Here is a 25,554-nt window from a genome sequence, read left to right as displayed (position 1 = left end):
GGGGGTCCATCCATTTTATTTGCTATTTATACCTTGGTACCTGGAGCTGGCCTTGGCGCACAGAGAGCACTCAGTGGATGTGGAGGCCAACGCAGCTCCACCTTAGAGGCTAATTCACCAGGCTGGCTTCTGATTAATCCCAGTTCCAGGAAGGCCTCCAAGACTGACAGTTTGCCAAGCGCGGTGACTCACGCCTATAATCCCAGCACTTTGGGAGGCCGAGGTGGATGGATCACCTGAGGTCAGGAGTTTGAGACCCGCCTGACCAACATGGAGAAACCCCGTCTCTACTAAAAATACAAAATTAGCCAGGCATGGTGGTGGGCGCCTGTAATCCCAGCTACTTGGGAGGCTGAGGGAGGAGAATTGCTTGAACCCGGGAGGCAGAGGTTGCAGTGAGCCGAGACTGCACCACTGCACTCCAGCCTGGGCAACAAGAGCAAAACTCTGTCTCAAAAAAAAAAAAAAAAAAAGATTTACAGTGTTTACTGTTTTTATGTAAGAGCACATACTTACCTTAAATCCTGTCTTTAGGTCAAACTACCTTAATGTTATCGTACTTCAAATGTTCTACACGTTCCTTCTGAACCACCCCTTCCCTATGGTATATAAGCCCTAGCTCTGGGGGGTAATGGTGTGGGATCTGACATGTTGTCTCACCACTGCCTGAGAGAGACGTGGCTTCTGCTCGTAAGTCCCTGTTTCTTTCTCTTTTTTTTGACATGGAGTCTCGCTTTGTCACCCAGGCTGTAGTGCAGTGGCCGGATCTCAGCTCACTGCAAGCTCTGCCTCCCGGGTTTACGCCATTCTCTTGCCTCAGCCTCCCGAGTAGCTGGGACTACAGGCGCCCGCCACCTCGCCCGGCTAGTTTTTTTTTGTATTTTTTAGTAGAAACGGGGTTTCACCCAGTTAGCCAGGATGGTCTCGATCTCCTGACCTCGTGATCCGCCTGTCTCGGCCTCCCAAAGTGCTGGGATTACAGGCTTGAGCCACTGCGCCCGGCCTGTTTCTTTCTAAGAAACTGAATTTGTCAGCCTCCTTCCTTGGCCCCTGGACACTGGGGGTAGATGTGCATAGACCTGCCCACCACAGAACCGCGGGGCAGCTGGGCAGCACCTAGACTGCAGCCCTGATCCCCTGTAGCTGCGTGTTCTAGTCTGTTCAACTACTTCCAGCCGGCCATCTGCCCTAGGGGGCAGAAAGCAGGCACTACGTCAGCTTTGCTTCTGGCACAGAGTAGGTGCTCAAACATCCATCAGATAATGGTCAAGTTTAGTTTCTGGTGAAAACGAATAATGGCTATAACTTCTCCACTACCACTCTGCAACACTGGTACTGCTACCTCAGTTTACAGACAAGGAAGCTGAAATCCCGGGTGAAAAAAGGCAGAGCCCCAACAATGACCATGTTGAGGCCCCAATGCACGGCTGGTGAAAGACGGGGGAGGGTAAAGCAGAGACAAAAGGCAGTCCATCCATTTGTCTGCATGAGTCAAACCCCATCCTCAGTCAGAAATAAAAAAGCAAGTTGTGCCATTATCTTTGGGCTATTAAACCCTCTCCTACAATAAGAGCACCAACTTGTTGGGTGGGAAGGGAAGGGTTTAGTCAAAACACTAAGCAGCTTTTTCTCACTGCCATTTACCTCAGGAGTCCCTGAGGTTCCTGCTGCTTCTGTCCACGGTGAAAGTAACAAAGCTACAGCCTGTCCTTCTCTGGGCGGAGTGCTGGGGCAGGGATCTCATAATGGCTGGGGACCAGCAGTAAGGAGAAGAGGACCTGCAGCCTCACCCTGAGCCACCCTCAGCTGTCCAGGGATGAGCTAGAGTGGGAGGAGGGATGCTGAAGCCCAGGCAGTGCCAGCTGAGGTGAGCGGGCATTTCAACAAAGATAATCATTTATCTCTTTTTTAATTCAATCATGAACTTCAAAGAAGTTAAATGCCTGCAACCGTTTCTTAGAGTAATACTTATAAACAGGAAACTCATTTTTAAAATGAGTATTCTGATCATTTTCATCTATTCAATTGGAAATAATCAATTATAAAAGTATAGCACCTGCTGTGGGCTCAGGGCCTACCAACTGGGCACCCTCCCCCACTGCTGGGGGTAAAGCATTTGTTTGGAAACAGTCTGTTTGGAAAACGTTTGTCATGCTTCAAGAAACAGAATGTTCATACACTTTTCCCACTAATCTCACTTCTGGGAATTCTACATTGAAGAAATAATCCAAAGAATCCTTAAAAACAGAAAAAAACAAGCTTTCTGTTCAAAGTAGTTTACCACAGCATTATTTACACTGGTGAAAATCTGAAGCAAGTCTGATTATAAGAATTACAGTGACAGAGTCACTTCTGGAGCATTTCCTGTGTGCAAGGTGGTATGTGAAGTGCATACATTATTAGCATATGTAATTTACACAATAACCCAGGACACAAGCACTATGGTTATGCCCATTTTACAAGTAAGCTGCCCAAGGTTTAACCTTTAAAACTAAGTGTTGCTGGGCTTGGTGGCAGGTGTCTGTAGTCCCAAACTACTCAAGAGGCTGAGATGGGAGGATCCCTTGTGCCCAGGAGTTCAAAGATACAGTGAGGTAGAATCACAACACTGCTCCAGCCAGCCTGGGTGACATAGCAAGACCCCAGCTCTAAAAAAAACATAAATAGGCAGGGCGCAGTGGCTCACACTTGTAATCCCAACACTTTGGGAGGCTGAGGTGGGCAGGATCACCTGAGGTCTGGAGTTCGAGACCAGCCTAGCCAAAATGGCGAAACCCCATCTCTACTGAAAATATAAAAAAGTAATTGGGCATGGTGGCGCACACCTACAATCCCAACTACTCGGGAGGCTGAGGCAGGAGAATCACTGGAACCTGGGAAGTGGAGGTTACAGTAAGCAGAAATCACACCATTGCACTCCAGCCTGGACGACAGAGCAAGACTCCGTCTCAAAAACTAAATAAATACATACATACATATATACATAAATGAATTGATAAATAAAACTAAGTAGCAACATGGAAAATGCATAGAGTTAGATTTTTTCAAAAAAATCAGACTGCATAATTGTCCTATTTCTCATGGAAATGAGAGGCACCCTCTGTGGCCAAGCGCAACAAGGTCACTGCTCCTGCCCTCCTAGTTTAGGCCCCCCCAGTGGCTTGCCCTCGGCCTCACGCTGTCTCACAAACTAAGATGACGACAAGTGAAGGGCTAGAGCAGCTCCATAGTTTACAACCACTCCGCACTGCCTGCCTGAACACCACCTTCCCCCACACCCAGCGCCACATGGTGTCGGTATGTCTGCCTCTCTTAAATGGGGCCCGCCAAAAACAAGGTCTTAGCTACCAGCTGCAAGCCCCTGGAAGCTTAGGTCTGGCCCTCACACACAAGCGCAGAAAGTGAGCACATGAATACACTTTTTGGAAAATATGCTTTGAAAATGTCACATGGTTGTGAATGACATGTCCATAATACTGTTGTACTATCTGTATAATATAAAATGTTACATCAGCTTTGTTTTCAGACCTACGATTCAGATCTGTCAGCACAACTGCCTTTTGGGGATGTGGGTCTTGCCCTGGCCTTCAGTTCCTCTCCAGATTAAGAATCTGCATGCTTTGCCCCCAGACAGATGGCTACAACAAAACTGCACAACTTGGTGGATCCCAACTGCCAGTGGTCAGTCTATGCAGCCAGGGCCCTGTCACTAAAATCTGTGGGCTGTTCAGTGTGAACATGAGGAGTGACTGACAGTCCAACATCAGGGCAAGGATGACTTAGGGATCTTCACCCAGAGGAATACTATGTGCAGCTGTTAAAGTGTTTATAGGGCTGTGTAGGAATCACAGAAAATGCTTCTGTTTCAATGTCACAAGACAGAAAGCAGGAATGCAAAGTTGCATTCACAGTGTGAAAAAGAAAATGCTTGGGAAAAAGTCCAGAAGGAACTACACCAACACGTGGCCAGGCATGATGGCTCAGTCCTGTAACCCCAGCACTTTGCAAGGCCACAGCAGGAGAATCACTTGAGGCCAGGAGTTCCAGATCAGCCTGGCCAACATAGGAAGATCTTGTCTCTACTAAAAATCAAACACTTGGCTGGGTGTGGTGTGCGCCTGTACTTCCAGCTACTAGGCGAGGCTGAGGTGGAAGGATTGTTTGAACCTGGGAGTTCGAGGCTGCGTAGGCCACGATTGTGCCACAATGTTCCAGCTTGGGCAACAGCAAGACACTGTCTCCAAAAATATAAATAAAAATAAAAACAAATAGACCAACATGTGAACAACAGTTGTCTTTGTATGTTATAGTTAAGATTGCAGCATTTTTTTCTTCTTTTACTATTTCTATTTTTTGCATTTTCCCAACTATCATGAATGGACATACATTACTTTTGTACCAAAAATCTAGCAGGAGTCGGGCGCGGTGGCTCACATCCGTAATCCCTGCACTTTGGGAGGCAGAAGCGGGTGGATCACCTGAGGTCAGGAGTTCGAGACCAGCCTGGCCAACATGATGAAACCCCATCTCTACTAAAAATACAAAAATTAGCTGGGTGTGGTGGCACACGCCTATAGTCGCAGCTACTCAGTAGGCTGAGACAGGAGAATTGCTTGAACCCGGGAGGCAGAGGCTGTAGTGAGCCAAGATCACGCCACTGCACTCCAGCCTGGGTGATAGGGTGAGACCCTGTCCCAATTAAAAAAAAAAAAAAAAAAAAAGAACTAGCAGAATGAATGACTTCATGCCCTCACTGTACTTGGAGAAGTAGGTCGTGGAGTGGACTGGTGGGAGGGGCTCTGGTTATCCCATTGCAAGCTGGACTAAGCTTTCCATTATAAGTCAGCAGGAGATTAATTTGATGTGTAATATCAATCTCCAAGGTGCTCCAAGTTGGAATGTCACATGGCTGCCTGTAACTCCGTGAAAACACACTGCTACGGGCCATGAGTTGAGGAGAGTGGAGGAAGAGCCCTTCAACTGATTAAAGCCTGACAGGGAACCAGCAGCTCCCAGCATACTGCTGTCAGTGCCACCTCGGCACCTGGGGCCCTCCCAGAGATTCTAATTTGAGAGGTATGGCAGAGGTGTGGCCTGGGATTTGGGACATTTTGGGAGATTTAAAAGCTTGAGAGCTAGTGATTTAGGGAAAAAAGAAAAGGCAACTGTCAAAATGAGGAACTGCCTTGTATCAATAAACAAAAACTAACAACTATGAATCATACTGTTGCTAAATTCAACCTCAAAGCATCGAGAAACCACACAAATATATAAGGCATTTCTATATTTCTGGAATTGACCTCAAGTGTATTTTTTTCTTTTTTTTTTTGAGAGGTAGTTTCACTCTTGTTGCCCAGACTGGAGTCCAAAGGCACAATCTCTGCTCCCTGCAACCTCCGCCTCCTAGGTTCAAGTGATTCTCCTGACTCAGTCTCCCAAATAGCTGGGACTACAGGTGTGTGCCACTACACCCAGCTTTTTTTTTTTTTTTTTTTTTGTAGTTTTAATAGAGACGGGGTTTCACTGTGTCGGGCAGGCTAGTCTGGAACTCCTGACCTCAGGTGAGGAGACAGGAGAAGAGAGGTTTATTTAGCACTCATGCATGAAGTATGTTCTGAGCACCTTTCCTGGTTCAGGTGTTGTGCTAGGGACACTAGGGATACAGCGCGGGGCATGAACGGGGCTCCTGTTCTAACAGCTCGTTTTAGTGCAGGGAGACAAAACAAAGTAAGAGAATTTCAGGTAGTGAAAAGGACTCTGAAGACAGTAAAAAAGAATATGATACAGAGAGAGATTTAAATTATATGGCCTACTTTCCCATGCGAAGAGAAATCTATCTGTATGCCTTCCCTCCTGTTTCTAGTCATATAATTTTTTAATGCCTCCTGGAAGTTGGCTATATGAAACTAGCAACTGCTGTAATGAGCATCCATGAATAAAGACACCTTCAGCAGCTGTGACTATGCTAGCCAATCTGACTTAAAACACCTCCCTTTTCCCTCCTACACTTATTGACAGTTTACAAACAACAGTTGGTTTACCTATACTACAAAGGATCCTTTAAAAACAGGTAAATATTGTATTGACCCATTTTCTAGGTACACATCAATGTCAACCATTTAATCAATAATGGGTTTTTTGTTTTTTCTGAGAAAGGGTCTCACTTTGTCACCCAGGCTAGAATGCAGTGACACAATCTTGGTTCACTGCAGCCTCAACTTCCTGAGCTCAGGTGATTCCTCCTACCCCAGCCCCCCAAAGTAGGTGGGACTACGGGTGCACACCACCATGCCTGGTTGTTTTTTTTTTTTTTTCCTAGAGATGGGGTTTTGCTATGCTGCCCAGGCTGGTCTCGAACTCCTAAGCTCAAGCAACTCACTTGCCTCAGCCTCTCGAAGTCCTAGGATTACCGGCATGGGCCACTGCAGCCAGCCTCCCAATCAGCAATTTTGATAGCCCTGTTTCTTTTCCTTCCTTCCTTCCTTCCTTCCTTCCTTCCTTCCTTCCTTCCTTCCTCCCTCCCTCCCTCCCTCCCTTCCTCCCTCCCTTCCTTCCTCCCTCCCTTCCCCCCCTTCCCTCCCTCCCTTCCCTTCCTTCCCTTCCCTTCCTTTTCTTTTCTTTCTTTTTTCTTTTCTTTTCTCTCTTTCTTTTTCTTTCTCTCTCTCTCTCTCTCTCTCTCTCTCTCTCTCTCTCTCTCTTTCTTTCTCTTAGACAGTCTTGCTCTGTCACCCAGGCTGGAGTGCAGTGGTGCAATTTTGGCTCACTGCAACCTCTGCCTTCCAGACTCAAGCAATTCTCCTGCCTCGGCCTCCTGGGTAGCTGGGATACAGGCGCCCACCACCACACCCGACTAATTTTTTGTATTTTTAGTAGAGACAGGGGTTTCACCATGTTGGTCAGGCTGGTCTCAAACTCCTAACCTCAAGTGATCCACCCGCCTCGGTCTCCCAAAGTGCTGGGATTATAGGAGTGAGCCACCACGCCCAGCCTTGATAGCACTGTTTCAATTCCAAGAACAATCCCATACTCTGACAATCAGAGGAGCTCTTTAAGATCTGGGACCCAATAAAATAATGGTTTAATTAGGTATTCCTGGCTGAGTGTGGTGGCTTGTGCCTGCATGCCTGTAATCCCAACACTTTGAGAGGCCGAGGCCAGAGGATAGCTTGAGCCCAGGAGTTCTAGATCAGCCTGGGCAACATGGCAAAACCCCATCTCTACAAAATACAGAAAATTTTTTTTAAAAAAAGGCTGGGCATAGTGGCATGTACCTGTAGTCTCAGCAACCCAGGAAGTTGAGGTGGGAGGATCACTTGAGCCCTGGGAGCCTGGGAGGCAGAGGCTGCAGTGAGCCACAACCACACCACCGCACTCCAGCCTGAGCAACAGAGCAAGACCCTTTTTTTTTTTTTTTTTTTTTTTTGAGACAGAGTTTCAATCTGACTTAAAACACCTCCCTTTTCCCTCCTACACTTATTGACAGTTTACAAACTTACTGACAGTTGACAAGAGTTTCGCTCTTGTCACCCAGGCTGGAGTGCAGTGGCACGATCTCGGCTCACTGCAACCTCTGCCTCCCAGGTTCAAACGAATCTCCCGCCTCAGCCTCCTGAGTAGCTGGGATTACAGGTGCCTACCACCATGCCCGGCCAATTTTTTTGTATTTTTAGTAGAGATGGGTTTCACTATGTTGGCCAAGCTGGTCTCGAACTCCTGACCTCAAGAGAGCCACCTGTCTCGACCTCCCAATGTATCGAGATTGGGATTATAGGCATGAGCCACCATGCCTGCCCGACCCTATCTTAAAAAGAAAAAAATAATTAAAAAATAGCACTATATAAGATGAACCATATAATCTTGAAATTGTAATAGGTGTATACTGTATTTGTCTATTTTGCAGAAAAAATTTTAAAGCAATTTTAAAAACTGTCAAGTAGAGGAAAGAGAAGCAGAGTTCTTCAAAATTCCAGTTCAAATTCTAGCTTCTTCACTTACAAATGAGAGGATTTAGGGGAGCAAGTTCATGTCAGTTTCCTTATTGACCTCATCTGCCCTGCCTACCTTCTTCACAAGTGTGAGAAGCAAATGGACTCCTTCTATGTGAAGGCAAAGGCCCAGGAGAGGTGATCCAGATGCCTTCTGGTTGTGCTGGGCAACTGCCTGACTTCAGCAGCTCAGCCATTCAACAGCCTTCATGAACCACATTCAAATCCCACTCAAAACCCAAGCCCTTGTGGCAAGAATGAGTATCTTTTATACCTGACACTTGGATAGATGTGTCAATAAATCTGCCACCTCTGAGGGTGTGTTCATGTTACTAATCAGCTTCTTCGTGACTCAATTTTTCACTTGAAGAGATTAACTCTCTCTAGAGTAAGCTAACGCTGACAGCCCTGCTGTGCCTCTGCCCCCGGGACTGACCGCCAGCCAAAGATGTAGGGCTCCCCTGACTTACAGAACACATTTATTCCACCAAAACAAGACGTCAAATGAGTCTCATCTCCCACCAAATTCCTGGTCCATCCCCAAAACCCAATGGAAGGCCCCTGAGGGCTGGACACACTCCCCACAGGTAGCTATCCCTGGCCTTTCTGACACTAGGAAATACCTGGCTGGCGGCCACCAACCACCTTCTCAGACCCAGGCGTGCCCTGCTGCCCCCCTAGTTCCTGACAGCATCACTCAGCCCCGTACCTCGGAGCTCCGTCACCTCCCACACTCTCAGGAGACCTCAGCTGACCCAGGAGTCTTCCAAGGTCCACCTCAGAAGCACTTCTGACATACTGGCTCGTTTGGCTTTTCTTTTTTTAACAATATATTTTCCCACATCTTTGAGTTCTCAGAAGTAGACTTGCGTAGGACTCCCTTTTCAGATGCCTACATCTTATCAAAACACTCTCCTTCATGTGTGTACATGTCTGGTGTAAGTGCACATGTGTCTGTGTGTGTGCATACTGCAGCTCTACTCCCAGAGTCGGGCAAGCAGGGTTGAGGCCATGACAACTCTGGTTCACCCCTGAGGTTCCCTTGCTATGAAGACAGCTTCCGTAGAGTCCTCTGAGGGCCTACTGTGCCTGGGGACTTCCTGGACATACTCATGAAACGCACAAGAAAGCTTGCAAATTCTACCAAGTCCCTACTGGGTTTAAGAATGAACGGCTGATAACCGTGGATAGCCTTGCCACTCCACTCCCTGAGAAATCCTGTTTCCCCTTAGATTCTTACCAGGCCACTAGAGAGTGGAGGCATGGCCCGAAGGCCTGGAGGAGAGCAGCAGCAGCTGTTGGGGTGATGCCACAGGACAATGATCATGGCCACTGCTCCATGAAGTCCCGGGCAGGCTGCTTGACACTCTGGCCTTCCCAGCTGCACAGTACCAAACCAAATTTGGATTCATCTCTAGCCACTGTCTGCAATCCTGGCTTTTCTTTCTCACCTCTATTTTCCTTTTGCCCCAATTTCTTCTGGTATCTATTTAATCCTGTGGCAATGCATGTGTTTTACAAGCCAACTCAAATCCTTTCTAGAGTGAAGCAGGGCAAATAAATTAAATGGTCATAATCTCTAGTAATCACTTGGCAAACCCTTGCTGGGTGGGGTGTGAGAGGAGCAGCCTCAGCACAAGGGGCTCTCAGACCAGAGGACCGGAGGACCAGTGGCCCAAAGGAATCCCTGCCATTTCTCTGGGAGCAAACCTGAAGCATACCACAGCCAGGGCCAACGGCGTCAGCAAGACAGGAGGGGCCATGAGGAGAGACTAGAAGACCCAGCTGCAGGCAGCAGCCCCCACCTGGTATAAAGCCCACCACTGCTTACTCTGGTTTCAGGACCCGAGTTGGTTCTGATTCACTTTAGTGAATGAGAAGGCAATGAAGATTTCTATTCTGTCTACCTTCCTTTTTCTTTTTTTTTTAAGAACAGGAATGCTGGGCAGTTAAACTCCCACTAAGAACTTCAAGGTACCAGGCAACTCGGGACTTGCTCAGGGAGCATCAAGACAGCTGTAGCTTTGGCTCCACAGATTGTACTTCAGGGAGCTCAGCAAGGGGGCTGAGAACACCAAGGTGGGCAATCCTTCCTTCCTTTACCAGCCCTCAACAAAGGCCAGCCAGGGCAAAAGATCTGGCCCCTGGCCTTAGAGTGTCCTCGGTGAGAGGACAGCAGCAATCTTTCTTTCCAGGCCTCCACCTTGACTCAGGAATGCTTTTCCCATCCCCATCTGCCTCCCTTTGATGTAGGTTCCCTCTACCCCCAAGAACTTCTGTAATTTCTCCAAAGCCTTTTGACACCGTGGCCAGTCCTGCAGAACAGAACAGGAAATGATTCATAGAGTCCTGGGGGTGGGTAACAAGTGGGCTGCTCACCCCCACCAAGTTGCAGTTCAGGCCAGCTGCCATCTCTGTGTGATCTTAGGCAACTCTCTCAACTCCCTGGGCCTGAGGGTCCTCATTTGGGCTGCGCAGCTTCTACCCACACACAACAGTCCTGAGCCCTGACTACAGACAAGGATCATGTGAGGGTAGCCAACACGGGTAAGCCTTAAGAGGCCCAGCCTTGGGAGGGCAGCTGGTGTGTCAGAAATTACAAGACCACGAAGTAAACATGAGCGCCAGAGGCTAGGCGTGGTGGCTCACGCCTGTAATCCCAGAACTTTGGGAGGCTGAGCTAGGCAGATCACTTGAGGTCAGGGGTTTGAGACCTGGCCAACATGATGAAACCCCATCTCTACTAAAAACACAAAAATTAGCCAGACATGGTGGCATGCGCCTGTAATCCCAGCTACCCAGGTGGCTGAGGAAGGAGAATCGCTTGAAGCCAGCTAGGTAGAGGTTGCAGTGAGCCCAGATCACACCTCCGCACTCACTCCAGCCTGGCCAACAGAGTGAGACTCCATCTCAAAAAAAAAAAAAAATCATGAGCACCAGGTGAGGCCGAACAGTGGACGGTCATAAGCACTGTCCATGCCCTGACAACTCCCAAAGCATGTCTGCAGCCCAGAATTCTCTCCCCAACTCCAGACTTCTCAGATCTTCTTGACACCTCCACTTGTGTGTCTAGGAGACACTTCTTTGTATCCTGAACTCAACCCCTCTGCTAACCTGCTGCACCTACAGCTGCCCTCACCTCAGATGATGGCAGCTCCACCTCTAGCTGCTCCACTCACAGACCTCAGAGTCATCCTCAGCTCCCCTCTCACTCTGCCCAGTCCTCTAGCAAGGCCTGTCGGGTCATCTTTAAAACATACCCAGAACCGGCCAGGTGCGGTGGCTCACGAGGTCAGGAGATCGAGACCATCATGACTAACACGGTGAAACCCTGTCTCTATTAAAAAAAAAATACAAAAACATTAGCTGGGCGTGGCGGCAGGCACCTGTAGTCCCAGCTACTCAGGAGGCTGAGGCAGGAGAATGGCGTGAACCCAGGAGGCAGAGCTTGCAGTGAGCTGAGATCGTGCCACTGCACTTCAGCATGGGCGGCAAAGCGAGACTCTATCTCAAAAAAAAAAAGAACCGGCGAGGTGCAGTGGCTCACACCTGTAATCCTAGCACTTTGGGAGGCTGAGGCAGGCAGATCATGAGGTCAGGAGATCGAGACCATCCTGGTTAACACGGTGAAACCCTGTCTCTACTAAAAATACAAAAAATTAGCCGGGCGTGGTGGTGGGCACCTGTAGTCCCAGCTACTCATGAGGCTGAGGCAGGAGAATAGCATGAACCCGGGAGGTGGAGCTTGCAGTGAATCGAGATCACGCCACTGCACTCCAGCCTGGGCGACAGTGCGAGACTCCGTCTCAAAATACAAAAAAAAACAACCAAAAAAAAACCATACCCAGAACCTAGCCACTGCCCAGACCTCTGCAGCCCTGCTGGGTCCAGACCCCCACTATCTTCCACCTGGATGGGGACAGTGGCCTCCTGACCCAGCTCCCTGCTCCCACCCTGCCCACACACAGCCCAAGGGATCCTCCCAACGCTCGTGTTCCCCTACCTCGCTGTGGGTGAAAGTCAAGAAAATTTCTGACATAAACCCAGAAAGCCCAGCACCAGGCCACTGAGTGCATGGTCTGCAAGGTAAGCACAGTGAAAGTGTTTCAAAAGCTCCTGGCAATGACATCGGCACAACATCTAAACATGGACACAAAAGTACCCGTCTGGATGGACTAGGAATTCAAAGCATGCTCTCAGCCAGACAGAGTTGAGAGGCCCTGCCCCACACCTCTTCCAGGCCCACCTCTGCCACGCTCCACCCCCCTGCACCAGCCATGCTCAGTCACTCATCGCCAACTCACTGGCTGCCTTTTCTCAAACACCTTGAGTACACTCCCACTTCAGGGCCTTTGCACAGCTGCCCTTCTGCCTGGAAGGCTCTTTCCAACCTCCACAAGGCTCACCCCCATGCTCATTCAATGCTTGATCCATTCATACTACAAAGACACTCAGCAGGATTTTTTGTCTTGCTGTTTTCCAGAGCACTCGTTACATAACATGCTGAATAATTTATATTGTGTTTTTCTTTCCCATTACCATGTAAGCTCCCTGAGGGTAGGGGGCTCTGTTCTGTGCTCAGTGCCTGGTGCCCCATGGGAACTCAATAAATACAGAGCAAAGGGCAGGTAGGGCAGGCTTCAAAAGGAAAGCCCAGAGCTGTGCCTGCAGGCGGATGTCAGCAGGCCTGGGAAGGTCTGGAATGCTTCTGTGGGAACAGGAGGACCCCCAGACTGAGGGCAGGGGACACAGCTGGTGGAAGCAACTAAGGTCTGCAACGTCAAAGGCTCTGAGATGGCCCTGAAGGGCCTGGCATCTAAAGGGGCTTTCTGAGACTCAGGACCAGGGCATCCTTTATAAAGACGGAGGGTGGGTGAGACTGGGAGAGGCTGACAGCAGGAAATTTGTCAGAAGGCAGGCACTGAATTGAGGCCATGGAACACGATGGACAATTCAAGAGACTTCCAAGGTCAGATCTACAGATCTATGTGGGAGGTGAGAGAGAGGGAGGGGCACAGGGAGAATGAGATGAAATATGGCACATGAAAGAAAGCTCTCTTCAAACATCCTCAGATTATTGCCAGTCACACAAGAGGCCTTCCTGGCTGTGGCTGCTCTCATGTGAAGAGGGCTTCCGAGCAGTCTGCCTCCTCTGCCTCTGTGGGGTCTGCGGTCTCAAATGTACCCCTCACAAACACCTCTCCTGAATCACAGCCTGCATCTCACCTGACAGTTTTCTGAATGGCTGGCATCATTCTGACTTTTCCACTGCCGATTTCCAAGAAGTTGTGCTCAAAACAAATCCACTGGTGTGCATAGATTAAGCACTTACCTTATACTCAACGCTTTGTGAAGCATCAAGAAAGAACAGAGAAGAAACACGGCCAGGGTCTTTGCCCCCACTCCGACAGCCCCCTACCCTCTGACGGGGAGGGAGTGAGATGTGAAGAGGATGCCACACCCAACAGTTAAAGGAAGAAATGCAACCCATATAACACTTGCTTGCTCAAAACTCATCTGGGGCATGAGAAATCTTCGTAGAAAAAAATACTCATTTTTATCTTCAACTCCTATCAGGGCTCAAGGACAAGAGAAATCCACATGGGGTGGATACCTTAAGCAACTTGCCAGGTTGGGGGAACAGGGGGCAGGTGGTAGGAGCGACATCCAAGCAGAGAGAACTGAATGGCACAGGCAAAGGTGCAGAGGCAGGGCCAGAGACAGCTGCAGCAGGGGGCGACGGCCAGCCTGCAGGCCTGCCAGGCCGTATTTAACACGCCAGGAAAGCCAGTTTGCCAGCAGGAGAGCTAGAGGGCCAGGGGAACACAGAATTAGCCACCAAGGCTCAAAACAGACCTTTTCAGTTACCAAATGGGTAGAACACAGGAAAAACAAAAAGGGAACTCCATGGAGAGTTCTGCGGGACCTGCTGAGAACAGCAGCCCCTGACTATCCGGGTGGGGTGGGGTGAAATGGGCATGTAACTCCAATGCCTCTGGGTGACCCTTTAACGCATGGTTTTATCATTTACATTCTTTACAGTGCAGAGCTGGCCTTCCTTACATTTTCTAATGTCAGTTTAGAAGAAGCCAAAATCCTGCATAAACTGTTAGGGGAAAACAGGGGCATGAAGGGAAATATCCTAGAGTTAAATATAGTTATCACACAAATATCCAAGTCAAACAAGCTGTAATATTAATGAGGCATGAATGAACAGTAACTGTTTCCAGGGCTGAATAAAGGCTGGCCACCTTATCAGGGAAGTCGCACAAAAGCTCTCTGTCGTGCCCCTTCTTGTAAGAAGAGTAGAAGAGAACAGACACCTTTCTTCTCTGTAGCAGAGACCCCACTTGGGACCGAAGGTAGATTAGACTGAGAGCATTTTCTTGTAGGCAACAGTGAAAATCTGTTTTCAGTTTAACCTGCTACAGTTGTAGGGCTCTGATCAGGATGCATTATTAATTAGTAGAAAGAGAAGCCCCATTTTTAGTTACCCATTGAATTAGGTATCTTCAAACACCATGACCTAGAATTGACAGTACAGCTAACTCTCTGTTTTCCATGGTAACGGGGATTTCAGGAAGAAAAGCAGTTAATTGGGAAGCAAAAAAACAATCCCATTTTATTCAGGGCAAGGCATACATTACTGCATTAAGGATGATGGCTTCCAATGACCATCCAGTGAGGATCTTATATTGGTCTGGCGTTGTGAGGTTTAAATCACACATTTCCGGTCCAACAAGCCAAGGTGTCTGACCCACCACCATGGGTGGGCCAGACAGGTAGCAGAGCCCCCTCCAGTTTGTCAGGGAATGGGAGCATGAGGAGAGCATGGGCCATCACCCCATGCCTTACCCAAAGAACAGCTCCCTGCTAAACCTTTGACAGAACTTCCAGCAAGTGACATGTGATCCTGGGAAGGGAGCACAACCAGGCCACAAGCTCCCAGGAGAAGGGAAGAAAGGGCTCCTGGGCCTGCTGGAGGCCAAACCGCCAGGCCCAGAGGAGACAGGGAGAGAGTTGGCTGTACTGGCATGGCAAGCACACCCCCAGCAAGCTGCCCAGTATTTCTAGTAAGGAAAAAAGCAAACCGCCGTCCCACCTCGGGCTGCGCGGTCACAAGTGAGGCAGGGCTGGGACCAGTCACCATTTGGGCGGGAGGCCAGCCCCAGGTGCGGCAGGAAGGGGTGGCGCTGGCTCAGTGGCTGCAGCTCCTCACTCTGACCCAGCGGGGCCCCTGTGCGGTGCTGGGGGCACAGCGAGGCCTCAGGCGCTGTGGGGCAGGGACACACACACACACACAGAGAGAGACACGCCATTAGAGGGTGTGCAGCAGCCCCTGCAGGAGGTGCAGGCCAAGGTTGCTCGGGGTCAACCCCGCAGCCCACTGCGGTGGAAGCTGTGAAAAGCCCGCTGACCACATTCTGACCCGGAACATGCAGCTCAAGCGTAAGGTCTGAGGGAACCAAAAACGTCAGAGCTGGAACTGTGGCAGTATCATTTAGCCCAGCAGGACCTATGGCTACAGGCCCTGGACTCGGTATGAGGAGGAGGGGTGGATCAAACCAGGTTCCTACACCCCCACTGTCCCACCCCTGCATCTGCAACGTTCCACAAATTGCTCATGGAACATGAAGCTGTTTCAGCTCCTTGCTTAGCATCCTCTGGCTTCTTGAGAATAATGACTGTGAAAAACACATAAAAAGAATGGCAGCTCCCCTTGGCCTGCATCAAAGCCACAGCCACAGCCATAGGAACAGAGGAAATCAAGACAGGTTGGGACCAATTTGAGCCACAGGGAGCCTCTCTGGGGGTTGGTGAGAGGGTCCTTGAGAGAAATAAAACAATTTCACTTCTTAAAAGACAATCTTCATTTTTTTGGTGCAACTTAACCCTACGTTGAGGCGTCTGGAGATTAAGGTCAAATTGTTTTCAAGAGGTTTAACCAAGGTCACAACTTTTGCTTAAGCAAAGCAATTCAAACTAAGAAGGAAAAATGACAACTACATATGGGACACGAATATGTTAACCTGCTCCAAGCTCGGTAATAATTCAGAATTCCTAGAAGCAGGAAATCTGACTTTAATATGCAAATCTCTCATTTAACACGTTTCTCAAAATGCTAGTGGTGGCAGTACAATGTCAAATCGAAACCTGCAAAAGCAGGAAAAGTTAGTAAATGGTCTGGTAACAGAACACTGACTAAGCAAGGGTTGACTGAGGTCTGTCAAACTACAAACAACTTCCTCTAAAAAAAGTTTTCTGCTATGCTGACATAGTGTTACTAGGGAACTGCACTTTTGTTTCAGCAGCCAGAAGATATAATTTCTACAACCCCCACCTCCATCCTCACCCTGTCCCCCAAAGGCCACTAGGGCCACCTGTCTCTTTGAGTGTGGGGTCCACACTGTGGCTGGCACAGCACTGTGAAAATGGAGAAACACTTGCTGGGGGACCACTTCCAAAGAACAGCCAAGATGCCAATGTGGCTCACAGAGACCAGCTTCCATCAGGCCCTGAACTCCACTCTGTTCCCTGAAACCTCTTCTGACCATAGGACAAAGACCCATATTAATCCAACATGCAAAACTAGAACCAGACCAGCCCCACTCAATGCAGACCAGCCATGCAACCAAATCACCAGGAACTCTCATTTGCATGTTTGGAAGGGATGCCTTGTTCACACTAGCAACCTGTACAAGTTTTTTGCTGAAGTAGAATAATACTGAGCCATTCAAGAAACCTGCCGCTCAGTCGGTATAAAAACATTTAATATGAGATTAAAGAAACAAGATTACCAAGAAAGAGCATTTGTTTCCTCCTGGCTACCAGAGTCAACTCCCCATTGTATGCGCAGCAGGACAACCCTCTTTGCTGCCAGACCCATTCTGACAAGGAAGCAGAAAAGACCTGCCTCTGCCCACCTTCTGCCCAGATGTACAGAATGAGACCCACAGAGCAGCAAAGGGTGTTAGAGACCCCTGAACCAGAGCAGCCAAGGGACTAAAATAAAAGTCCCTTTATAACCAAAACTCAATCCAGACCAAGAACAATTTGCCTGGGCCACCAAAAGCTGGGTACTCAGGACAGGTTCAAGCTCTGCAGTGGTCATCACTCCCTAAGCCCAGGGACACCCACCCCACCTGTCACCCATTGCTGCTGCTCTGGCAAAGGGTGAGAAGCACTTCCATTACTCACAGCCATGGTAGGAGGCCGGGGAACCCCCAGCCTTGCCATACTCCTGCTCCGAGTGGCTGGTGGAGAGGTTGGGCTGGCTGGAGCCTCGCCCAAAGGTGATCTGGTTGCTGCCCATGCCAGTGGCAACCTGGGCCATGCGCTCTTTGGTTTTGAGAGCCTGAGCCCTCTCAGCCTTCAGCCGTTCCTCATCCTTAAGGAGGGCCACCAGTTGCTTTGACTTCTCACGCACATTGATGCCCTGGTCCTTGCCATCTCGGTCAATGTACTGGAAGTCCTTCAGGGTCTGGATGGCGAAGATGTTCTCACGGCACTGCTGGGCCACGCGTTCGGAGCCTGTCTTGATGAGGTAGTCCAGCAGGGTCAGCGCCTTGTACACATGCCGCCAGTTCTTGCCATGGTCATTGAGCCGCTTCCACACCATGCTCATGATCTCCGAGAAGGCCACCACATTGTAGGTCAGGTCGGCGATCTCGGTCATCAGAGAACTGGATGGGCCCCACGGGTCATTGGAGGTGGCTTCCCGGACTTTGATTTCTGCCTCCGAGTAATTGTTCACAATGTTTTTCATCTGCCGTCTGATAGACGAAGTCGTCATTTTTATTTTCTTTGTTACAAGTTTAAAGCCCTTCAAAGAGAGAAACTTTCCTGTCCTTGGTAAGTGCGCACCCTATGAAGGTTCAGTTTCCGTAATCAAGCTGGAGTAAGATCCCTGAATGGTCATTTCCTCCTTTGGAGCCTCAGATTCGAAAAGCTGGAAGCCATGACCTAGAGAAAGAGAAAACCCACTCCACTGCGACGTAAGCCCCCTGTGAGGGTGGGAGACTGGTCCAGCAGCAAGTACTGGGTAAAACTGGGGAGTTGAGTGGACATACCCAGCCTCCTCAGGATGAACCCAAGATAAAATCAATATTACCGGTTAACAATGAATAAAATTTACACTCAAGTTTAAGCCTTTAGGAGAAAGGAAGTAAACATCATGACTACTGCTCTATTTTCAAAACACTTCCACTGGAATGGCTATTTTATGGGTTGTCTTTTCACTGCCTGGCAAGTCAGTTGTGGAAGAATCGGAAATGCTGGGGGAAGCTGATCTTGGCAGATTTAAAATTATGTGTGAGACCAGATATGGTGGCTCACACCTGTAATTCCAGCACTTTGCGAAACTGAAATGGGAGGATTACTTGAGGCTAGCCTGGTCAAAACAGCAATACCTCCATCTCTATTTTTTTTTAAGTTTATTTAAATTAAAAAAAAATACACATTATGACAAGAAAGAGACTAATTTCAGGTCTATCTTAACTCAAAAATGCCTGTCAATACCTTCAAAACTGCTTTGGTCCATTGTGCTTCCAAATGTCCAGAAAATTCTCCTTGACAATCACTTTTCGCCTGACCTTCCCTGCTCAAGAATTTATAAAGATTCCTAACAGCTCTTCTAGAAAAAGGATAAAGACTTCCACTTGGCTTTCAGAAGCCTCCAGCATCTGGCCCAAGCTAATACAGCCTTAAAACTAATCTGGTTATAGCCCAGCCCCTCATTTCACAAAGAAAACTGAGACCCCTGGCTAGCCTTTAACTCGCTCCAACCAAACACATCATCTATCCCCTCTCTTTCTCCAGATAACACTCACTTACCAGGCTACAGTGAGGTCCACGTCTGTGACATGAGGCTCCTGTTCACAAGTTTGGTAACCTTCATCTGCCTCATCACCAACGAGCACCCAGCACTTAGCACTGTGCCCGACACAGAAATGAACACTGTTAAATAAATAAATGTTACAGGTTAAAAACAGAGTCCCTGCCCTCAAGAAGGCCACAGTCTGGCAGGGGATGAAAGTTCCTTACCTATAAAATGGGAAAACTGAGTCCCTAGAAGTCTCCAGGGATTGCCCCAGGTAGGTTAGGACAGCTAGGGCCCGGATAGGAAGCAAGGGGCTCCACCCACCATCCTGACCACCTGCTTGGCTGTCCCCACAAACCCTCAGGGGAAGGATTATTTTTCCCACTATACAAGTGAGGAACCTGAAGCCTGGAATCACACGGTCAGCTGACTAAGGTCACTCCAGGCCCAGAACCTGCACCTCCCTTTCCTCCTGTGGTGGTCTTTACTCTCAAGATGTTTCTGCCACAGAAACAACAGGTAGCTCCTACCTTCCTCATCTAAAGCCTCAGATGGGTAAGCGGCACATAAAAAAAAACAAGTAAACAAAAGGTGGCAGAAGCAAGGAAAAGCCACAGGAAATGCAATGACTACTCATCACAATCACACAAAAAGGAGGGTTTGCTATTGTGAAATATGTACTTGGTCTTCATCCCTGTCGCTTGGCAGGGATTCCAAACCTAAAATCCTCAGAATCTCCACAGTGATGATCTCCACAGCCTGGCCAACATGGCAAAACCCTGTTTTTACTAAAAATACAAAAATTAGCCAGGTGTGGTGGTGCACACCTGGAATCCTAGCTACTTGGGTGGCTGAGGCATGAGAATCACTTGAACCCAGGAGGCAGAGGTTGTAGTGAGCTGAGATGGCGCCACTGCGCTCCAGCCTGGGTGACAGAGCGAGACTCTGCCTCAAAAGAGAAAAACAAAAAGAAATCTTCATGATGTGGTTTGGCTGAGTCCCCACCCAAATCTCAACTTGAATTGTGTCTCCCAGAATTCCCATGTGTTGTGGAAGGGACCCAGGGGAAGTAACCAAATTATGGGGACCAGTCTTCTCCGTGCTATTCCTGTGATAGTAAATAAGTCTCACAAGATCTGATGGGTTTATCAGGGGTTTCCACTTTTGCTTCTTCCTCATTTTTCTCTTGCTGCTGCCATGTAAGAAGTGCCTTTCACCTCTTGCCATGATTCTGAGGCCTCCCCAACCATGTGGAACTATAAGTCCAATAAAACCTCCTTTTCTTCCCAGTCTCGGGTATGTCTTTATTAGCAGTGTGAAAACAGACTAATACACCTCACAAGGGCCAGGTATGGTGGCTCATGTCTGTAATCCCAGCACTTTGGGAAGCCGAAGCAGGCAGATCACTTGAGCTCAGGAGTTCAAGACCAACCTGGGCAACACAGCGAGATCCCGTCTCTAAAAAAAATAAATAAACAAACAAATAAATAATTCTCACCAGGAGAAAAGTCACTGGAGGCTTTTTTTTTTTTTTTTTTTTGAGATAGTCTTGCTCTGTCACCCAGGCTGGAGTGCAGAGGCGCAATCTCAACTCACTGCAAGCTCCGCCTCTCTGGTCCACACCATTCTCCCGCCTCGGCCTGTAGCTGGGACTACAGGTGCCCACCACCATACCCAGCTGATTTTTTGTATTTTTAGTTGAGACAGGGTTTCACCATGTTAGCCAGGATGGTCTCAATCTCCTGACCTCATGATCCACCCGCCTCAGCCTCCCAGAGTGCTGGGATTACAGGCGTGAGCCACCGCGCCCAGCCGAGGCTTTTCATTTTCCAGGCCAACTGGGCTACGTACCTCACCTAAGCAAGACTTTGGAGGCCGAAACTAATGATTCCAACCATAAGACAGTCCATGATGCATGGGCCATGAGGCAGGACTCTAGCAGTGCCAGTGGGCACAAAGCTCTAGCTATTCCAGCTGAACATCTGGACTTCCATTACTTTGCCACACTTGGCCTTGGATACCTCAGGTCCCCATTTTTCACTGTTTCCCCTCAACCACAGGACTCGCTGTAAACATTTAAACATCTCCCAGCAAATATCTGCCATGAGTCCATCCCAGGAGCAAGCTCCAAGCTCCAAACATCATATACCACCCTCCACAGCATAACCTGTTATTTATGTCTCTTTTTTTTTTTTTTTTTTTTTTTTGAGACAGAGTCTCGCCCTGTTGTCCAGGCTGGAGTGCAGTGGCGCAATCTCGGCTCACTGCAACCTCTGCCTCTCAGGTTCGTGTAATCCTGGTGCCCCAGCCACCCAAGTAGCTGGGATTATAGGTGCCTGCCACCACACCCAGCTAAGTTTTGTGTTTTTAGTAGAGACAGGGTTTCACCATGTTGGCCAGGCTGGCCTTGAACTCCTGACCTCAAGTGATCCACCTGCCTCGGCCTCCCAAAGTGCTGAGATGACAGGCGTGAGCCAACCGCGCCCGGCCACATTCTATTATTTCTAGAATCTGAGTTTTGATTTGTTCTCACTCTTTTTCGCACAGTTTGCACGCTCCACTTTCCAAACTTTCCTTCTCAATTTTCCAATTTTCTTGTTTCCAGCTTGTTAGACTGAACGAATGCACATGCAAATGCAACTAAAACAGGATCATTTGTTACCTTCTGGGCTCCTCACTCAAACCTGAGGAAGTGTGTGATTAGCTCACAATCACTTCTTAAGAACCTCCAGGCCAGATATGGATGTTAGAGATGGAGGTGGGAGGGTTGTCAAAACAAGGAAAAACAACATTAAACTCTGTTAAAAGTTTAGACTCAATACAGCAAAAAACAAAACAAAACAAAAACTTATTCTCATAAATTACATACTGACAATTGAAAGGATCCTCAGTAACTAGATATGCCTTTAGAAATCCAGTTCTATCATCATATCAGGTATTACCTAGAACTATTTGATGCTAACTGATAAATGAAGTACATGAACTTATACAACTCCGTCAAAACTTTAAATATTTTTGAATGAAGACAGCAAGATGTAAAGTGGGATTCATTATTCAAGGCAAACAAACCTTTCTGTGCCTTCCAAGAGAGCTGTCACAGGGATAGGGCCAGGTGCAGTGGCTCACGCCTATAATCCCAGCACTTTGGGAGGCTAAGGCAGGAGGATCACTTGAGCCCAGGAGTTCAAGACCAGCCTGGACAACATGGTGAGACCTCATCTCTACAAAAATTTTTTTAAAAAAAAATTTTTTTTTAATTAGCTGGGCATGGTGGCGCACGTCTGCAGTCCCAGCTACTCAGGAGACTGAGATGGAAGAATTGCTTGAGCCCAGGAGACGGAGGCTACAGTGGACCATGATAATGCCACTGCACTCCAGCCTGGGTGACAGAGCAACTTTGTCTCAAAACAAACAAAAAAACAGGCTGAGCAGGCCCACAGAATGGCCACTTTATTCGCGGGATGAGATGACCAGGCAGACGCTCCTGGTCACCACCACACCAGCCACACCTTCCTCACTCCAGCCCTAGCCCTAAAAACTTGTTTTGAAATTATATTAATTAATAATTCATTTTACTAAGAAATAAGGGTGCGGACGCACGTTAGGTAACAATTGTTAACCATACAGAGTCAATAAAATTCCAACAAACAGCCAAGAAACTAGGCCGGGCGCGGTGGCTCACGCCTGTAATCCCAGCACTTTGGGAGGCCGAGGCGGGCGGATCACGAGGTGAGGAGATCGAGACCACGGTGAAACCCCGTCTCTACTAATAATACAAAAAATCAGCCGGACGCGGTGGCGGCCGCCTGTAGTCCCAGCTACTCAGGAGGCTGAGGCAGGAGAATGGCGTGAACCCGGGAGGCAGAGCTTGCAGTGAGCCGAGATCGCGCCACTGCACTCCAGCCTGGGCGACTGAGTGAGACTCCGTCTCAAAAAAAAAAAAAAAAAAAACAGCCAAGAAACTAAACGCTTGAGGTGGCCTGGGGAAGTAGCATCATGAGCAATGCAGAAATTGTCAGGCCTTCTGAAATGCCCTGGGAGCTTCAGAGCCTCCACATTAAAAGCCGTATCTACTCAATATGAAAGGGAATACTCATTTTTCTACAGTTAGTCCCCAGAACTAGGTAAAGTTCTTTAAACCAAATATTTTATTTCCATTCTGAAAACTGAATCGTTGGTTTTGCCTATGCAACAACCATAATCCCCCTCTTCTTGGAAAGAGTACTTCAGTCATCCTTGTGGAACTGGCCAGGAGTAGGCCCAGGACTCAGAACAAGCCAATTAAAGCCCCACAGTTCCCCCACCCAGTAGCTAGATCAGTGATATGTTAAGAATCTAGACTGGACCACTTGTAGACCCCTCTGGATGGTTCCTAAAACTTCTGGGAAACCAGCAGGGTTGCTAAGCTGCTGGAACACACCCCAGGGGCAGAGTCGGAGTTTACCTATGATTGAAGTAGCCACAGAAGAAAGCAAGAAGCCAAGGACAGGAGAAGGCACAAGACATAACAGCATGTGGTCTGCACCTCTAGGTCTACCTGCGCATGAAGCCATTTATCCCCTGGAATTCTCATGCTGTAACCTACAGCAATGTGTGCTTCTGAAACCTACAACTGCAAACCCTGTGCACGAAGCACCTGAGAGAACCAGAGGTAGAAAGGCAGCAACAGCCAAACAACAAAAGGACAGAGCATAGGCCCTTCCCTGAACTTCCAATAGGGCCTCAAGTAGGAGTGCAAAGACATCAGCCAGGCTCTCCCCAGCCACAGGTGACCCACAGCCCCAGACCAACCAAGGAAGAACCGCATCCTTCCCAGGAGGGCTCGGCACTCCCTGTGAATGAGGCACCCCCAACCAACGTCTGGGATCATCTGCTCTTTTTTGAGAGTGACTCATGATAGGAATGATAAAATAACAGCTGGATCATCATACATGCAGGGGACAAGCTGGGGGAAAAAATTCTGGCATAGTTGAAAACACAGAATTCAAATGAGAGTAGAGACTGGAAAGAAACTAAACAAAACAGCAAACAGAACAAAACTGGAAAAAAAAATTCCAAGGCTAGGGTTATGCCCCAGGAGGTAAGAAGTATTCCATAAAAATGTGCTCCAAAGGCTTGAGGAGCTGGGTGGGGAAATTCTTTGCAAATCTGGAGTTCCCTATCATGAGAGACAGAGGCTTTTCGCAGTTCCAAACAGCACAGGTGGGTCTGTGGTGAAGGCACACATCTCTGTACCCCGTGCCTCTGTGCCACCAAGGTGTGGCCGATCGTGTGCTGACAGAAAGATGCTTACCTTTCAGTTGGGGTCTATATCAAGTCCCTAAGGAAACTATGGGGAGTGGCTTTTCACCAGCCATCACTGAAGATCAAGCTCGGCTGTCAGGGAGCTGTCTCTCCACTGCCCTCCCCAAACCTAATGATCACAGGTCAATCAACATTGTGAAAACCCAGTCCCAGGCCAGGCGCGGTGGCTCACGCCTGTAATCCCAGCACTTTGGGAGGCCGAGGTGGGCGGATCACGAGGTCAGAAGATTGAGACCATCTTGGCTAACACGGTGAAACCCCGTCTCTACTAAAAACACAAAAAAATTAGCCAGGCGTGGTGGCGGGCGCCTGTAGTCCCAGCTACTTGGGAGACTGAGGCAGGAGAATGGCGTGAACTCAGGAGGAGGAGCTTGCAGTGAGCCGAGATCACTCCACTGAACTCCAGCCTGGGCGGGCAGAGCGAGACTCTATCTCAAAAAAAAAAAAAAAAAAAAAAAAAAAAAAAGAAAAGAAAAGAAAAGAAAACCCAGTCCCAATCAATAAATATGGGTGAATTAATTGACCTGAACATCTTCACTTCAGATGGCAGCTCCACCTATGTATGTCTGGCAGCCTCCTATGTTTCTACATGTACTTTATTTTTCTAAAAGCAGATGACAGAGAACGTTTGGGAAAGGGGTACACCCCACCTTTCCCACAGTGTTCCATCAGTGTGGTCCATCAACCAGATATATCAGAACTTCCTGGGAGTCTGTTCAAAAACCCAGTCATTGGCTGGGCGCGGTGGTTCACGCCTGTAATCCCAGAACTTTGGGAGGCCGAGACGGGCGGATCACGAGGTCAGGAGATCGAGACCATCCTGGCTAACACGGTGAAACCCTGTCTCTACTAAAAATACAAAAAATTAGCTGGGTGTGGTGGTGGGCACCTGTAGTCCCAGCTACTCGGGAGGCTGAGGTGGGAGAATGGCGTGAACCCGGGAGGCGGAGCTTGCAGTGAGCCGAGACTGCGCCACTGCACTCCAGCCTGGGTGACAGAGCGAGACTCCACCTCCAAAAAAAAAAAAAAAAAAAAAAACAAACCCCAGTCATTCTGGGGGCAGAGCTGAGGGGCTGCCACTCTCTTAACAAGCCCCCATGGTGATTTCTAGGCATGCTGAAGTCAGTGTCATGGTGTCCACTGCAGGACACTTGAACGTGTGCAATACTCCACAATCCTTAATTCACTGGCTTTATCTTTCCTGAGGTACAATCCATGAGTGAGGATACATCTCCATCTTCCTACCGGACAAAAGGGTACAACGATCATTACAAGGAGGCCCAGTTGGGGTAGCTGAGACCACAGATCACTTAACCAAACCACACGGGCTCTCCGGAAGACAACAGGCCAGTTAGGACAATATGGACAGTGCCACATTCTTTTCAACAGTCATCATTTCAGCCAAAAGAGAAAAGACTATTATAACTCTGTTTCAGCCATGCTAGC

General features: G+C 48.5%; 1 protein-coding gene across 3 annotated transcripts in view; it reads right to left on the bottom strand.

The window, feature by feature from the left end:
* Nucleotides 1-25,554, bottom strand: part of EPN2 (epsin 2) — a 98,659-nt gene that overhangs the window by 35,965 nt on the left and 37,140 nt on the right. The window contains exons 2-4 of one of the 3 annotated variants that reach the window (XM_008010595.3): nucleotides 18,819-18,941; nucleotides 17,184-17,948; nucleotides 15,088-15,258 (exon numbers count right to left, since the gene is read on the bottom strand). The exons of 1 other annotated variant lie outside the window; for it this stretch is intronic. In XM_008010595.3, the coding sequence (XP_008008786.1) occupies nucleotides 15,088-15,258; nucleotides 17,184-17,778 (766 nt within the window). In that variant the 5' untranslated portion in view covers nucleotides 17,779-17,948; nucleotides 18,819-18,941. The remainder of the gene's footprint in view (nucleotides 1-15,087; nucleotides 15,259-17,183; nucleotides 17,949-18,818; nucleotides 18,942-25,554) is intronic. One more of the 3 variants, XM_008010596.3, reaches the window with a different exon arrangement.

The sequence above is a fragment of the Chlorocebus sabaeus genome, chromosome 16 (assembly GCF_047675955.1).
Source record: "Chlorocebus sabaeus isolate Y175 chromosome 16, mChlSab1.0.hap1, whole genome shotgun sequence".
Taxonomy (NCBI): domain Eukaryota; kingdom Metazoa; phylum Chordata; class Mammalia; order Primates; family Cercopithecidae; genus Chlorocebus; species Chlorocebus sabaeus.
This window is presented reverse-complemented; position numbering and strand designations above follow the sequence as displayed.